We start from the raw sequence: 18464 nt of genomic DNA, 5'->3' as shown, positions 1-18464 counted from the left end.
GTCCAGACATTGTCTTGAACGTAATTTCAGGTATTGAGTCCTGTGAAAACAACTGGGAAGAGAATGTAAGCTGACGTTTCAGAAGCATGAGTCCAGCGTTCGGAAGGGGGCCAGCACAAAGCTGCTCCGCACTGTGTGGGGGGCCTGGTGTGTTCAGAGGGCGGGGCTGCAGTTGTTGATGCTCATGCTTCTTGCGTAAATTGTCAGGTGTGTAAACATGTACTTTCAATAAGCAAATCGTCACTCTCCTTTACAGCAAAGGAGAAAGGAGAGAAGAAGTTGTTCGGTTTCTCGTTTGTACCCCTAATGCAAGAAGACGGAAGGACTCTCCCCGACGGCACGCACGAGCTTATCGTACATAAGGTACCAGTGATTCCTACTGATAACAGGCAGTCAAAAGCAGGGCACAGTTACTCGCTGTGTGTCTTCCTGCTTTAGAAAATGGAAGAATGACTAGAAATGACACCCTTCCAAATAAGGTTGGAGACCAGGCGTGGTGGTAAACTCCTATAATCCCAGCATTCAGAAGGCAGAGTCAGGCAGATCTCTGAATTCAAGGTCACCCTGGTCTACATAGTATTTAAAAAAAATTGTAAACAAGACACTGTCTTTCTGTAAGTATTGTTTCTAAGTTCTCTGTCTTAAATGTCACATTTTACATAGATACACTAATATACTTACACACACATGTATGTGTGTGTATGTATGTTTATATATATTTTTGCATATATTCTGGTATTGGGGGTCAAATATATTCTTTACAAGTTAGGCACATATAAAGCAACTTCTGAACCACTGAGCTCCTCAACCCTAAAACATACTTTTTAAATGTCTTATTTTTTATTTTAATGTAAGAATAAATTTATTCACATAAATTGGGTTGGGGTGTTAATCTCAAAGTCCTTTCTGTGGTTGTGATAGGATTAAATATACCTTAGAAATAGTTTTGTAAGTACTACTGATGCATACCATTTTATGTATCTTCAGAGGAAAGTTTATTAAGTTAAACATTACTTTTAAAAATTTTTATCTATGCATTTTTATTACAAGTATTGCTTTTAAGTCACAACTCTCAAAAAAAAAGGTGGAACAAAGTATGCTGGTGTAGGCATCAACATAAAAATTCAGAAAGCAGGAGCTTCACAGAAATTATCTGAGAATACTCATAGAATGAAATACAGAATAAAATCAACTATTTAAGTATGCATGCAGTTTTCTTGAAAATACTCCTTTTGCTAGGTGAAGGTTTACCATCGCCTGGCTGGATTCCTTTCTGCCTATTGGAAAAAAACAGAAGCCATTAGACAGGAAGTTCTAGAACTTCCTGTGCTCTTTCCCGGCCACCTAACCTGAACCCTTATCTGCACTCCTCTCTTTCTTCCTGCTTCTGGTCTTAGGGATGAGGCAAGATGCCTTTGGGAAAGCAACTCTACCTCCTGCCCTCAGGACTTCTTCCTGTGTTCTCTCTTTCTCTTGTGTCTATAACTGTTTCTTAGTCTAGTGCCATCCATTCAAAATGTAAACACACTTCAGCAATTTTCTTCTTCTTTATTTAATAGGCACAGGTTTCCTCTTTCATTCCCATCTCATACGGAAACGAGTCGTTTCCCACTGCCTCCACTGCTCAGTCCTGTCAGTGGTTCAAGATGCCACTATTCACCATTCACATGAGCTTTCAGTGATTTGCTCCTGATTAGCCACAGGCTACAGACCCTGGGGGTGGTGGTGATGGGGGCACTATACCAGTGAGCTACACCACAGGCTTTGCCCTGTTACCTTCGGAAAGGATCTTGCTAAGTTGCCTTAGGTTGGCCCCTGAATGCAGTCTTCTTGCCTCGGCCTCTCAAGTAGCAGATTATTACAGTCATGTTTGACTCTGCCTAGCTACGGAGGTCCTCTTATTCAAGATCTCTGGGCTTTTCATGTTGAAAATCTTCATGGTCCAGGCCTGCTACGATGTATACACTTGTCTTTTTTTAGTAGTCATTTTAGATTCACAGAAGAGCTGTAATATACCCATGTATTCTTCACCCAAGTCTCCTTATATTATAACCATCTGCATTAACAATGACACATTAACCATAAACTATCTAAGTGATGAAATATTGTTAATGGAAAGGTTTGGTGGTGGTGATTTTTTGTTTTTTGAGTTTCACCATAAATTTTCCACTAATGTCATCTGGCTGTTCCTGGCTCCATTCCAGACCCCACGTGGTATTTTGTTGTCTACCAGTGACTCACTCACATGCTTCCCATCACTAGCCTCACTCTCATCTGCATTGCTTCTTCTCCCTCTTGCCTGCTTGGTAATCCCCTTCTGGTTATGATTGACCTTAAATATTCCCCTTTCTTTTTTTTATTGTATATTATATTTACATTTCAGATTTTATCCCTTTACCACATTCCCCCCACCACCCAGGAACCTCCTATCCCATCCCCCCTCCTCCTGCTTCTATGAGGATGTGCCCTCACCTACCCCCCTGCACTCCCACCTCCCCACCCTCAAATTCCCACCCACCCCCCATTCCCTACCCACAAGAGACCTGGTATACAGTTGTCTTTAAGCTTTGACATCAGTCTAAAACACATGACTGCAGTGGTCTTATGTGTGAGGTCTTAAAAAGAGGGCCAGTGCCCCTTTCCTGGTTGTATTTTTTAATACTAAGATAAAGTATGGGCAAATATTATGAATTTAATAGGTATAGAGTAATGATATTAGCAGTGACTGTTCCTGCTGAAAACGTCCCCACAAGAAGAAACTTTGTCATTAAAAATTATTTAAATCTGGTTTTCAATAGCTGGTATTACAGAATTTCAACTTGACTTTATTTTCTGTACTTTCAGTTCAATTCTCTACAGTCCTAAGCTGTAGACCCTTTATTTGATTAGCATGCTGGGAATTCACTGGCATGATGTTCTCTTAATAAATTATACATGTGGATCCCCCCACTCCAGATCTTATATACTTATGGATGCTACTGATCTGGAAGACTGTCAGGACTGACCACTGTGGTTCTCGGTCACATATCTCAGGCCATGGTCGGCAGTTAGCCCAGGACATAGTACCCTGTTTACAACTGCTATCCCAATTGATTTCCAATGACTATAAGCAAGCGGTGTAGTCTCAAAGATAGAGGCCACCTGTACTACTTCAAGTACTTCTGTAAACATACAACAGAGCCCATCCTTCTTATAAGATCTGACTTCAGACCCAAATGTGGTCAAAAAGCTAGTTCTTATCTCTAATATGTAGTACATTAATGTATTTAAGATGACCTGTGTTGATTGCAGACTATTAAAGCAAATATGTGTCAGCAACATGTTTTTGTTCCCCCAATCCAGTAGCAGACTCAGTTTAAAGGAGCTATTAAGTGAATTCTTCCCTGAATTCTTGCATTCAGTTCCTCTGAACTCTGAACTGACCAGTGGGAGAGTATGTAGTCTTTTGGGCTAAAAATCCTTGCTGCCGTGTGCCCCTGTCTTACAACTTACCTTCTAGAACAATTTTCCTATTTATGTCTACCACTGAATTTCATTTCTCTCCTAGAGTCCCCACCATCAAATGGAAATCTTTTATTCTACTACAGGCTCATGTGCCATGTTCCCTCTGCTCTTGTCTGCTTGTCCTACCTAACAGCCTGGTTCCACAATTTCTTTTGTTTCCTATGTTTCAAGACATAGACTAGCAATTTCACTATAAGACTCAGACAGAGTCTTACATCTCATGAGATCATTTTAGTTACACGCTCCTCTTGAAGCCCTGTGTCATTTTGTCTGTCATACGTTAAGCTTTTGAAGAGAGTCAACTTGACCGTCTGTATTTGTCGAGACTGCAATATGAAGCTCACCTTTGTTTCCACAAAATTTAAAACTGAGTTAAAAGAATAGTGGGAAAAGGCAGTGTTTCATAGTTATGAAAACAAGCTTTGTTACTCTCCTGATGCTGACACTAAGTAATACTGCAACATTAGGCAAATCATGTAAGTGCCTCGGCCACAATATTCTACATCATAGGATGGTTATGAAAGAAATCGTATATGTGAAGTGTGGAGAAGTGCCCAATAAATACTCATAAATGTTGCCTAAGATGCCTATATTGATTTTCAAATGTACAGTATCTCTATTATGTATTAATTATGCATGTTAAAGCCTTGAACAATAAAAGGTATGTGATAAGAATTTCTTTGTATTTTATTAAATTACTATCAAGAGTCACATGCTTTTATTTACTTAGATGATAGGTGAACTATCTCTCATAGTTCATATCTATCATTCTTTCTGTCTCTATTTCTCTGTCCTATTCTTAAAAGAATATCTTAAAATATCTTTTGTGCTCACAGTGTTGTTCTGCTGATGGTTATGTTTTATACATGAGGATGACACAGTTTAGCTATAGGAAGCTATTGAGACACCGTGTCTCATACTTCGAATGCTAAGGTTTGGGCAGATGAAGCCAAGCAGGATTGGTGGAACTAACCTGGTCATTATGGCCCCACAAGTAGACTCTTCATGGCACACTGTAGACCCGGAGCACAGCCATTGTCCAGAATCATATGTCTGTAGTCTGCATCATAACAATAGCAGGAATCCCAAAATTCTGACAGAATAATCCAAGAGCCTATTAGTTGAGGAAAGAAAGCTGTATTAAAAGATGGTTCTATACAGCGAGAATTTCCTCAGGTAAAGGCCTGGGAATAGCTGGAGTGAGTATCATGGATGGGTTTGGTGTTCATCATAGAAAGTTACATAGATGTACAAAGGACATATCAAATGGAGATAGGAGAGCAGAGCATGTTCCAAGCTCTGTAGCCCAGGTACACTTAAAGAGTGGATTGAGTTTGGGTTCATGACTTGAAATGTGTTCCATGTCCTGATGAGGATCAAGTGGGAAAGCAGATATGCAAGAGTCCAGAACATTCTCTTGCCTACACAGTTTTCTAAGGAAAATATTTGAAGTATTTACTTCATAATTTTATTTAAACTATGCATATTTTCCAGAGTCTTTGGTCTATGTGATATATCTTGAAGAAACAAAAGAAACCATTTGGAAATGTGACAGAAGGAGAAAATGGTGAACTGTTCATTATATTCATACCAGTACTTGGGTTTCAGAGCAATTCCTGGCAAGAACATCTTGTGATATTCTGACTCTGTTTCTCAACTCACTAAAGAGGTCTTTCCTAAAGATTTTATTTTTAAAAAAATAGGGTTTTTTTTTTTGTATCTCACAAACTGGTCTCAAGTACCATAGGGATTCTGCAGTTTAACTATTGTCGGTTACCAAGACACTGGCATTAGAAATATTTGAACAAATATAGAGTGAAGTTCATATGAGTATCAATTTAAAAATATTTTAATTATTTGCATGTTTGTGTGTGTGTGTGTGTGTGTGTGTATGTGTGCACATGAGCGTACTGGCACCTTCAGAGGCAAGAAGAGGGTACCAGATTCTCTGTAGCTGGAGCCACAAACAGTTATAAGACACCTGATATGGGTACTGGGAACACAACTTGGGTTCTCTGGAATGGCAGGACATGCTCATAAGCACATAGCCATCTTTCCAGCACCTTTTTACTTTTTAAATGTGTGTGTGTGTGTGTGTGTGTGTGTGTGTGTGTGTGTGTATGACATTTGCATGTAAGAATGCACCTGTGTCATGGTATGCACGTGGAGGTCAGAAGACAGCCTTACATATCAGTGCTCACCCTCTGCCTTGCTGGAAGCTGACTCTCTTGTTACTGTCACTGCATTGCGTACTCCAAGCTACCTAGTCTGTGAGCTTCTAGGAATTCTCCCCTTCCACCCCTTAGCTCACTATAGGAGTAACGTGATTACAAGCACATGGTACCCTTTCAACTTAAATATGGGTTTTGGGGGATCTGAGTTCACATCTTTGGACTTGTACAGCAAGTACTTTTACATACTGAGCTTCCCAGATGAGTTTGAATTCTATACCCCAAATAATCTAAGTTGTACCAGTTCTGTATATTTTAAAGTATTTTTACAATATTTTAATTTAAGATCACCATTGTCTCTACAAAAATAATATGCAAATTAAAATAAAACAAAAAAATCATAATGTTATGTTACCATCTGCTAGCCTCTCAGCATGTATCCATTTTTTAGATGTTTTGTTATATGGATTTGTTAGACAAATAACAATAGGTAATATATAGTTATTTTTAAGTCTATGTTGTAGTTAAAATTTTTTCCAGTCACTAGACTATTTTTTATTATTTATTCTTTGACAGTCTTATACATTTATATATAATTTATTTGGATTTTGTTCACTATGTGTTCCCTCTCTTTTTTCTTCTTCCCACATTCTCTGGGAACTTTCTTTGTACATTAAAGTTTTATCTAGAAATTAAATAACATATCAATTCTTGCATAATATTTGGACTGGTCAGTCTGGTCCAAATTCAGGATCACTTCAGGCTTTCTAGCTCCTGAGTGTTGTGTTTAACTAATGCAGCCCATTTTTAGACAGCACTGACGTGAAGACATCACATGTGAAGGAGCCACATATCCTTCCACAGGATGGCTCCACAGAGTAGGCAGTCTCACTGCTTCCCTTCCATGCTATTATTCAAGTGTGTGTTTCTTAAAATGCAGATGTGGGATACCATTGGTAAGAGGGCATTGTTGTTATCATGTGTGTCTTCCAGTTCACTGTATTACTGTGATGACAACCCCATCCCCATCACGTGCTTTCATGTTTGTCCCTTTGTCGCCAGAAAGTGATCTTCCTGTTTCTGCATTGTACTCTGTGAACACCCAGTTCCTCATCAGGAATCCTCCTGTTGAGCATTAAATGACAGTCCTTCACCAATAGATCGTTACAGTAGAGATGTGAAATTATATTTTCTAAACCCACAATTCCATTTACATTTGCTAATCACAGGTTTCTTTTTTAAAACTTTTCCTATTTCTTTATTTTTATTTATTTTTTTTGCTAAGCACAGATCCTTTTTGCATATAATATAATCTGAAAAGAGTTTTCCCTCCCTCTATTCTTCCCAAGGCCTCTCCACCTCCCATACAGATCTATTCCCTTTCTGTCTCTCTTTAAAAAAAAAGGGGGGGGAGGCTTCTATGTGATAACAACAAAATAAAATATGCTAAGATAAAACAAAAACCATCACATCAAAGTTGGACAAAACAAACCAACTGAACAATTTAAAAGCCCCAAGAGAATACCCCCAAACCAGAGGCTCATTCATTCACACACTCAGGAGTCCCATAAGAGAACTAACTGAAAGCTGTAGTACTTATGCAGAAGACCTGATGGAGACTCTTGGAGACCTCCTTCATGGGTTCATGGTGCTTCCTTCTCTGTTAGTTCATATGATTAGTTCAGTTGATTTAGAGGATCTTGTTCTCCTTATGTTCTCCATCCCCTCTGTCTCTCCAGCTCCTTCTGCCTTCTCTTCCATAGGGTTCCCTGATCTCTGAGGGGAAGGATTTGATAGACACATGACATTTAAAGCTGTGTGTTCCAAGGTCTCTTTCTGTCTCTGCATAGTGTCTTGCTGTGGGTCTCTGTATTTTTCCCATCTACTGCAAGAGAAAGTGTCTATGATGATGCCTTGAATAAGACACCAATCTATGAGTATAATAGAATATAATTAGGAATCACTTTATTGTTACTGTATTTTTTTAAGACCAGAAAGGTCTTACCCAAGTTCTCTGGGCTATTTAGACTTTGGTTCTTAGTCAACGAAGCAATGTTAGGTTATGGTTTCTATGTCATGGAATGGGCCTTAAATCAAATCAGACATCAGTTGATGACTCCTAAAAGGTTATGCCACTGTCATGCCAGCATAATTTGCAGGCAGGACAGATTGTATATCAAAGTTTTTCTGGTTGGGTTGTGGCTTTCTTTTTTTCTTTTGGTAGCCTGCAGAGTACCTTTTCATGTTATAGACAGTAGAACATAGAGGTGAACCAGTTTGATTTCTCCATGTTCAATGAGTTGTGTGGGTATTGTCTTCAGCAATGTGACCTTGGTGTCCATTTGTTGAGAACAACCTGTTATCTTGGCAACAGTCTGGGTTGTTTGGAATTTCCATGGGACCCCTTTAGTCAACAACTCAAAAAGATGAAACGTGGTCCCAGTTCTGGAAGCTCTATTTGGTGATAAGAGATAGCCAGTAGTGATTCTGTCTCTCCCATTATTTGAAGATTTCATTTGGATTGTGTTTGTGTGTTATACAAAATTCCCACTGCACTAGGTTTCAATATTTCACTTGTAGCTTTCTTTCTCCTCATTCTCTCCTTTAATCTTATCACCTCTCACCTTTTGCCACCTGATCCTCCCATTCTCCTTCCCACTCCATAACTCCAGTGCACCCATAAATTCTATTCTTTTTCCCCAGAGAGATCCATTGTAGTCCCCCACCCCCACCCCAACCCCGGTCTTGTTTTCTATGCCTATCACTCTGGGTCTCTGGATTGTAGCTTGGTTACCATTTACTGAATGGCTAATATTCAGATATAAGTGAATACATGTCATATTTGTCTTCCTGGGTCTAGGTTACCTCACTCAGGATGATTTTTTTCCTAGTTCCACCTATTTGCCTGCAAATTTCATGATATTATTTTTTTAACAGCTGAGTAATATTGCACTGTGTAAATGAACCACATTTTCTTAATCTGTTCTTCTGTTGAGGGTCATCTAGGTTGTTTCTAATTTCTGGCTATTATAAATAGAGCAGTAATGAACAGTGAACTCAAGTACTATATTGAATAGGTATAAAAAAGTGAACAACCTTCTCTTGTTCTGACATAAGTGGTATTGCTTTGTTTCTCTCAATTTAAGTAGATGTTGGCTGTAGGCTTGCTGTAAACTGCATTGATTGTGTTTAGGTATGTCCCTTATACTCCTGTTCTCTTCAGAACTTTTATCATGAAGGAGTATTGGATTTTTCAAAGGCCTTTTCTGCATCTAATGAAATGACCATGTTGGGTTTTTTTTCAATTTGTTTATATAGTAGATTACATTTTTTGATTTTTATATGGTACACCACCCCTGCATCTCTGGGATGAAGCCAACTTGACCATGGTAGATGATCTTTCTGATGTGTTCTTGGATTTGGTTTGCAAGTATTTTATTGAGTACTTTCATATCTATGTTCATAATGGAAATTTTTCTGTAATTCTCTTTCTTTGTTGAATCTTTGTGTGGTTTGGATATCAGGGTGACTGTGAACCTCAACATGAATTTGGCAGTGTTCTTTCTGTTTCTATTGTGGCATTATTTGATGAGAATTAGCATTAACTCTTCTTTGAATGTCTAGTAAAATTCTAGCTAAAACTGGCCCTGGCCTTTTTTTTTTTTTTTTTTTTTTTTTTTTTTTTTTTTTTTTTTTTTTGGTGGTGGTGGAGTGTTTGGAGACTTTTAATGACTGCTTCTATTTCAGTAGGTCTATCCAAATGGTTTATCTGATCCTGATTTAACTTTGGAAAGGGGTATCTATGTAGAAAATTATCTTTTTTTAAAGATTTGTTTTAATCTTATGAAGTACAGGGTTTTTTGTTTGTTTGTTTGCTTGTTTGTTTTGCATGCCCTTGTGATTCTCTGGATTTCTTTGGTCTGTAGTTATAATCAATGACCAGTGATTGTTTGATTCTTCTTATTTTGGTGGTGGTGATGGTGATGGTGGTGTGTATATGTGTGTGTGCTCTGTGTCCATCCCCCCTCCCTTTATTTTACTGGTCTGGAATTATTTATTCCTTGAGTTTTATGGCTATAGTTAACCTCCTTAGGTTAGAGTTTTCCCTGTAGCATCCTTTATATGGCTAGATTTGTAGATTAAATATTGCTTAAATTTGGTTTTTATCATGGATTGTCTTATTTTCTCCATCTATATAATTAAAAATTGAGTCTGGGCTGGTATCTGTGGTCTCTTAAAAGTCTGCAGCACATCTGTCCAGGCCCTTCTCGCTCTTAAAGTCTTTATTGAGAAGTCATGTGTAATTTTAATAGTTTTTTATGTTACTTGTCTTTTTTCATTACAGCTTTATATAGTCTTTCTTTGTTCTGTATATTTAATGTTTTGATTATTATGTGCCTAGAAGACTTTCTTTTCTGGTCCAATCTATTTGGTATTCTGTATGCTTCTTCTACCTTTATAAGTATCTTTTTTTTTTAGGTTCGAAAAATATTCTTTGATTTTGCTGAAAATATTTTCTTGGCCTTTGAGCTGGGTTTCTTCTCCCTCTTCTATTCTTATTATTCTTAGATTTAGTCTTTTCATAGTGTCCCAGATTTCCTGAATGTTTTATGTGAGGAAATTGTTAAGAGTTAACATTTTCTTTTACCAGTGTACCTATGTCTTCTATTGTATCTTCAGCACCTGAAATTCTGCCTTCTACCTATATATTCTATGAAAGCTATCCTCTGTAGTTCCTGTTCTAATTCCTAAAATTTTCTTTTCCAGAATTGCCCTCTTGGTTTTCTTTATAGAGTCTATCGTTAGATGTTGGACAGCTTTATTCATTTCCTTGTTTCTTTGTGTTTTCTGTATTTCATTAAGGGCTTCATTAATTTCTTCATTAAGTATCTCTAACATCTTCATACAGGCTATTTTTAGGTCTTGGGCTTTGGGTATCTTGGAATAGTCATTGCTTGCTGTGCTAGGGTTTCTAGGCTTCAGTGGAGACATACTGTCCTGGCTGATATTTATTGTGTTTAATGCTGACATCTAGGTATCTAATATTGGGGTGATTATAGGTCTGGATGATGGTATCTGATTTTGTCTCTATTGGATGAGTGATTCATTCCTTGGTTTCTGTTTCCTCCCTGGACTTTAGCAGAGTGTGGTGGCTGTGTGCTGCCTGGTAGAAGATTTTCTTAGGGCTCATTTTCCTGGAGAGGCCAGGCTTCAGGGTGTGCCTGGTGATGCTGAAGGCTGGAATAATGGGCGAGTTAGGGGTAGGAAGGTTTATGAAGAAGATCTTTGCCATCTTTTGAGGATAGAGTCACAGAGAAAAGGGAAATCGCTGCAGATTTTTTACTACAGAGCTAGGAATGTAACTTGGGAGATTGGATCTGGAGGAACAAAAGTACAGGTATGGATCCATAGTCACCTGATTTGTTGTGACCCCTGTGTCAGCAGGGGTGCTTGCTGGGGTTGGGGACCTGTACAAAGCAATCAGCTAGAGGAGGATGGCTAAGAGGAGAAGATCTTGTGGGGTCCAGAAGAGGTAGGAACAGGCATCAGGGAAGGCTGCCACAGCTGCTGCAGAGCTGTGGATGAGAGAGACTCTGAGGGAACAGAGAAGAGAAGATCCGCAGATAGCTTATCTGGTCTTATGGAAGGCATTGCCTGTGAGTTAGCAGGGGTGACTTCTGGAGTTGGGGGCTAGGGCAAAGCAACAAGTGGAAGGAGGGAGGTTAAAAGAAGATCTGTAGGATCCACAGGAATTAGGAGCAGAGCAGCAGGGAACACAGCCACAGGTGTTCTGGGGAGGAGACTGGAGGATTGGATGGGGCGGGGGCAGAGCTAACATTTTCTTTGAAATGGAGTTTTGAATCACACCATGGGACAGTTAAAATTCCTAGAATACTATTTTCTTAACTGGTGGTTTTCAAAGTGATAATTGTTCAACAGCTCTCAGATGTCATGTTTGCGAACTGTAAGCATCTCTCGAAAAACATCTTCTGATCATCATCAAATGTAATTTCTTTGGCATTTGCATTGTTTCCTAGACCCTAGTAAAAACCTATAGTCTAAGTCTCGTAACAAGACAATGACATCTTAAGGAAGGAAAACAGAAATCCTGTGTGCTTCAATATCATGAGAGAATCATTCACACTGGGAGTAACAGAGCTCAACTCAACTCAGACTAAGCAGGGTCCAAATTTCATATTTAATTCTTTTATATATTTTTGGCGGATTTTTTAAAAAGCCAAATTCTGCTTATAATGCTGTTCAGAATGTTTTCAGTTCATGAATGCTACAAGAGAAAATTATGCTTAATAATTCTTCTGAGGTCTCACCTCCCATTCTTAATATTTTTTTTCACAGTGTGAAGAAAACACAAACCTTCAGGATACTACCCGCTACCTCAAACTCCCATTTTCCAAGGTCATCTTCCTTGGGAACAATAATCAAACCATGAAGGCCACAAAGGAGTCTTTTTGGATAACATCATTTCTCTGTTCCACAAAACTCACTCAAAATGGTAATGTAAGATACCAGCCCTCCAACCTAAGGGCACGTGGGAACTGTATGTATTTTGGTAAGCATATTTAGCAAGGATTAAAATATTTAAGAATCTTGGACTAGAAAAGATCTGGGTCCTTCTGTTTAGGATTTCTAATCAAAAGAGCACAGTAGTGATCCCATTCGAGTGATTTAATGACTTAAGAATTAACCCAGTGTTGAAAGCCAAGTGTCAACTGACTTCTCAAATAGACCATTAAAAACTAGCTGCACTTAAACTCAAGAAAAGATGAAAAGTGCCACCACCTGAAATCTCATATTTTATAGCACCATAAACAGTGCTAATTGCAGGCTTTAGGATAAAGCTTGCTTTTTTGTTTGTTTGTTTAATTAGATGGATATTGCTTTTCTGCCATAGCATTGCTTCTTATGTCACTAATTGTTTAGTGAGTTATGATTAATAAAGCAAGCGCATCTCCTTGGCAAATTGTTATGAAAACTGCATCTGTAATGAAAGAAGTAAATTAAACATTTTTGAATTTTTTTATGGTTGCTATATACAGCTTCTGGCTAGCACCCTGAATACTGCCATATTAATAAATTAGATGCAATGTGTTGAGAGGGACCAATTCATTACAAGGCATTGTATTTCATGCAGCTCCTATACCTAAGCCCCCCCCCCCCCCACACACACACACTTTTTGGTATTATGGAACAGTTTGTGTAAAGAAGTAATTGTCTCAGAATGTAGTGTCAAAAAGGCAGCAAAACATAGCACTACAGTAGTGACCCTCTTTTAATTCCTTCTCAGTAGCAAGTCTACTGTATTTACATAAAACACAAAGTTACATTAAGCTTTCCTAGACTTTATTAGTATCCAGTGTTTAATGGTTTAACTTAAATTTGGACTCCACTGACATAACTCAGTAACTATAAATGAAGCATTTACCAGCCCTTGGATGTTTGCTGTAGAAGTTATGAAAATAATAAATTCAGTTGGCTCTTTGGACAAAATTTATATTTATTCTATATAAGATATTTGTGTATCTTTGTAGCTCTTACTGTTAATTAAATGACCTAACTGGAATGGTTCAGTATTAGATTTATTGTGTATTGTTGCTATAACAATCACTGCAAACTTTCTTGCTTAGAGTGACAGAAATGTACTAGTCTTTGGATCTGCAGTCAGAGATGTAGAGTCCATTTCACGTTAGTGATGCTGTATCTCTTCTGGAGGCTGTAGAGGGAAGTCTTCCCTTATCTTTCCTGGTTTCTAGAAACCAGCTGCATTACTTGGATCATGGTCTTCTTCTTTAGAAGCTGGCAGTGCAACATCTTCAAATTTCTCTAATTTGACCCTCTACAATTTCTTAAGGTTCCCTTCTGATTACATTTTCTTGTAAAACCTAATTTTATCCCCCTATTATCAGAAATTTAAACATATTATAAATTTTCTTTGTCAATTTAAGGTAAACATACCATTTCCAGGAATTAGGGGTTCCTGAGGGTTGTTATCTTGCCTATCACGTAGATAATCTTAAAGACAAAATTGCTTGTAGTTTTTCAGTTCTAAGGCTTATGTTGTTATAATTTAATTGTAAATACAAGATAGGAAAATCCACGTCCTAAGGACACAAAGCTGCTTCCCTATAAAACCATTAGAAAAGCTTCATGTAAATAGCAAATATTAATTGTTCATTGACTCCTTATATTAAATGCCTGTTTGTCTGAAAATAGAATCAGTATTTTGATGGGGCTCCTGACTCACTGAGGATACTGATACATTCTTCATAACTATGTTGACTTTGACTAATGTTGTCAATATAAGTCAACTCAGAATGAGCCAAGAAAAAAAAAAAAAAGAGCATGTTTTAAGAGATAGCAAGATTCAAGTGGGAAGTCAGTCCATCTTTCTGAAATTTGCATACTAGGTGTACATCTCTATATAAAAGCAAGTTGGAATTAAATTACAGTTCCGAATCAGAATTAAATTGGTATGCATTCATTTTACTTGGCTTGGAAAATACACAGATTACATTTCCACTCCCATTGGATAGTTAGTAAATGATCTGGCTTCAAGGAGTAGTCTCTTAGAGCAGATCTGCACTCAGGATTCCTGCTATGTGTACTTCTTCTTGCTGTGTGGAATCCAACATTATTCATGGCTAGTTCTCCAGATCCAGCCAGATCACTGTGCAGGAATTTCTGATGGTCAGATCAAGCAGATTCTTTAAATTTGTTTACAAGAATGGAGGGTACATGCCTGTAATTCTAGCACTTGGGAGACTAAAGCAGGAGGATCAAGACTTCAAGGTTATCCTTCCGACATAATGAGCAGCCAGCCTAGGCTACATGAGACCCTGTGTCAAATACACACACACACAGACAGACAGACAGATACACACACACACACAAAAATTGGTAAGGAGTAAATTAATCCTTGTTTATACTTGGTAGGTCAGATGCAAAGAGTATACTTAATACATGATACTTGATAGACTATAGAAAATTAATAATTTCAGTGGTAGAACATATCTCCTGACTGTCATCCAACATACCTTCAAATGACTGGAGCAGACTGTGAAGAGAAGACAATTTTACCTTAACCCTTAATGTTGTGTGTACACAACTGATTACAGCTGCTAAAGTTAGACCTGGGCCCTGATAGCCCTAAGAAATTAGGCTTGACAACCTGCTCTTCACTGTCCAGACAAATTAATAGTGAAGAGGAGACTTATTTAGTGCAGCTGCATTGGGAGTACAGCGAATACAAGTTCTAGTGAGCGCCCACGTCTGTCTTTCGGGTCCTGTCTTGAGGTTTAGGTTTAAGTAGAGAGCATAGGGTACACTTACTGAGTAATGCCAGTCACCTTGCCATCGTCAGTGCCTCTGCTTTAGTATCTCTCGCAAGGAGGTGTGACACATTGTCAGAACTATGAGAAATCTTTTCCTGAGAGACAAGATTCTCCTCTGGGTGGCACCAGGCTGCAAGACTTTTCTTTCTCCCTGGATAAGAATTTCCTTCAAGGGAAATTTCTATTTTTTTCAGTGCTGGTGTTTCAATAGTCTGATACCTAAAGATTAGAAGACACAACTGTCTCTTTAGAATATATTGATTTCTACAAGGATGATCACATAGACAGACATAAGTAGTCTGTTCTTTAAATCACTAAAATATGAACAGGCCCGACTGAGATTGATCAGCCTGCTTCCAGAAAAGGTTGGAATGCCTGTACCCACTTCCCCACTGCCACCTCAGGAATGCCCTTTCCTCTCTACACTCATCACGTTACTCAGTGCTCTGATGTCCTTCGATTTCCTCCGCTTTAAAGCAGACAGGTTCCTCTGCCTCATATCTTCCCTATCTTGGCAGTTCTTACTGTCCTTATTCACCTCCAGATGCTATCATCCCCTGATCCTTTGTAGACTAAGGACACTTTGGCCATGATATCCCCTCCTTGAGGCTATTTAAATTCTGCCCAAGAAAGATGGAGACCAAGTTTGTTTCTTCTAGTTCTTGAAAGGCCTGTTGAACTTTGAATCCATCTGTGAGTTTCAGAATGGAACTGGAAGACGCAGGGCTATGTGCTTGTTCATAACCTTGTTCATAGAAGATGGGCTGGGAAGCCAGAAACAGGCATTCTCAAGTCCAAAGACTCACTATATGGTCTATTAATACATTGGACTTGTCACAGTACACTGACAAAAGTGTGTTCCTAAGATTTGAGTTACCTTAAACAACCAAGAAGGCCTTCATTGCCGAGCAGAGTCTGTTGCTAGACTGAGTATTCATGGTCAGGTGTCCAAGCATGAGTCAAGCAGGTTCCTACCTCTCAGGAAACTCCAATCTTACTAGAAGGTGGCAGAAAAGTCAAAGCAGGTATCTGCTTACACTCTTATCTGCTTACACTCTTAGTGCTAGGGTGACAACTGGGTCATGTTCATCTCTACTCTCTGGATTTTATAGCCAACTTTGGTCATAGAAATCTTTAGGCAGAAGATAAGTGCTTCTGTGAGGTAGGAGCATGAGGAAGGGATGGAGAGTCTTCCTGGATGACACCATCTAGTTGGAGAACTAAGCAATGAGCAGAAGCTCTGGGGAGTAGAGGAGATAATTAAGATACTTTTAAGTAAACGATATCCTAGAGCAGAGAGGCTAGTTCTGGTGATGGGATGGGGTAGGCAGTGCATGTAGGAAGTCAGGTTTTACCAGTAGAGCACCGTTCATGAGAGGGGCTGTTCTCTATAAAAAGCAATTAATCTTCCTTTTCTGTTTGAAAAGGTGATATGCTTGATCTTTTGAAATGGAGAACCCACCCAGACAAGATCACAGGCTGTCTCTCTAAGTTAAAAGAAATCGATGGCTCAGAGATAGTAAAGGTATATACACTGCTTCATTACCACTTGGAAACTCAAGAACTCTGGGAGGAGGGCAGACTGGGTCTTACTCATTTGCCTTTGCTTCTTTAATTCATAGTTTCTCCAGGACACACTGGATACCTTGTTTGGAATATTAGATGAAAATTCCCAAAAGTATGGGTCTAAAGTGTTTGATTCTTTGGTAAGTTTACATTTTCTTAATAATGTTACAGATAAGTGCGCCTCGCCGTCTTGACTGTTTCAGAAATGGCCACTTGATGATGAAAGAGTTTATTTACTTATTTGAACAGACAAAGAAAAAATTGGCACTGGGTTCTATAACACTCAATTTTCTTCTTAGGTCCACATAATAAATTTGCTACAAGATAGCAAGTTCCATCATTTTAAGCCTGTCATGGACACATACATTGAGAGTCACTTTGCTGGGGCACTTGCATACAGGTAAGGCCCTTTATCTTGTAATTGCCCTAGGATAGATGACAGAGGTTCTGGTTAGTCAACAAAATGATGGACTGGGTATTAGGACTATCTTGTACCTCACTGGTACAAATTGGCATAATTATGCTCTAATTGTAGTTTGAGAGAAAAGTTTCATTTTAACAGGAAGGGTGATATGTAGGAGGAGCTAAGGTGGAAGGAGTACTGAGAGGAAGAGAAGGAGTAAGGAGAGGAGGAGAAGAAGGAAAGGAGAAGCTTGGTGATGAGAGAGAGAAAGAGGGGGGAGACAGGGAGGCAGATGTTCACGTGTCTCCACCAGTCAAAGATAGTTGATATATCTAGGTTGGGTAGTAGGTTACACCTCTGATTGAGCATTACCAAACTTATAAAGCCTTTGATTAACATTTTTAAAAAGTGTATAAATGCAAAAAGGAAAAGGGGGCATGGGGATAGGGGTGTTCTAAGGGGGGGAATGGGGAAAGGGGATGGCATCTGAAGTGTAAATAAAATATCCAATAAAAAAAAAAAAAAGGAATTACACTTGTGCTAAAGCTTAAACAGCTGCTTGGGAAGACATCGTTGAAAGGGAATACGGGCAGATGTGACGCTCAGCCACCAGACCCTGTCTTTCCTCCTCACACACCCATGTTCAGTGGCAATAACTTACTTTGATTAAAAGGAAAGGGGAGGACAAAGAGCTTCCTGAAGTCTGGCCCTGGAACCTGGTGCCTTTCTTCTTGTCTTCCTTTCACCTGGTATGTGCTGCTCTAAGATGTCAAGGTCCTTGCCATTTTTGATGCTAGGAGCCCTGTTTTTACTGCACTCCTTATATATGACTTTAAGGAGTAACTGTGAATGGAAAGCACCCCTTGCCTTCATCCCTGTCCCAAGTCATTTATTCACCTGTTAATATTTACAGAGGCCCTACTTATTACTAGGTGCCTTGCTCAGTGTTCTAATACACAGACCTAGTCCCTGGCCTCAAGCCTTTTAGCCATTGAAGTCTACTGTTAGATAGTAAGTAGCTGCCTCTTTTCCAACAGTGCAGGTTATATAAGTAGCAAAGGGTGGTGAGTAATGCTCTACTTCAGCTGTGCTAGCCTCCAGACAGCCATGCTGATAATCGCCCAAGGCAGCTGCACACCGGGTTCTATACATCGTGTTCTTATGTGAACACTTCGTCCCTGACCAGTGGAATTGGGATTATCTAAATGGAGAATAGCAAGCTAACTCTAAACTCTAAACACGGTTTTGTTTGTTTGTTTTTTATTTTTCTTTCCACCTTTAAAAAAAAAGAAGAAAAACCACGACTTGAACTAGAAGTTAAAAATTAGCCAGCATTTATGTCAGCGAGATTGTAATGCTAAAACTTGTGGGTTGTTGTTTAGTTTCATAAAATAAAATAATAAAATATAAAAATAAACCAGCAACAAAAAAGCAACTTTCTCCCCTGGAAATGCTTCTTCAAGAGCACAC

The 18464-nt window shown here is 38.8% G+C and overlaps 1 protein-coding gene across 4 annotated transcripts in view; it reads left to right on the top strand.

The window, feature by feature from the left end:
• Dock4 (dedicator of cytokinesis 4) overlaps positions 1 to 18464 on the top strand; it is a 400837-nt gene that overhangs the window by 265656 nt on the left and 116717 nt on the right. For all 4 annotated transcript variants that reach the window (XM_076941952.1, XM_076941953.1, XM_034514331.2 and 1 more), the window contains exons 16-20: positions 257 to 363; positions 12033 to 12189; positions 16453 to 16550; positions 16648 to 16731; positions 16891 to 16991. In XM_076941952.1, coding sequence (XP_076798067.1) covers positions 257 to 363; positions 12033 to 12189; positions 16453 to 16550; positions 16648 to 16731; positions 16891 to 16991 — 547 coding nt within the window. The remainder of the gene's footprint in view (positions 1 to 256; positions 364 to 12032; positions 12190 to 16452; positions 16551 to 16647; positions 16732 to 16890; positions 16992 to 18464) is intronic.

Source organism: Arvicanthis niloticus, chromosome 11 (genome assembly GCF_011762505.2).
Source record: "Arvicanthis niloticus isolate mArvNil1 chromosome 11, mArvNil1.pat.X, whole genome shotgun sequence".
Lineage (NCBI taxonomy): Eukaryota > Metazoa > Chordata > Mammalia > Rodentia > Muridae > Arvicanthis > Arvicanthis niloticus.
The sequence above is the reverse complement of the archived record's forward strand: the minus strand, read 5'-3'. Positions and strand labels throughout refer to the sequence as shown.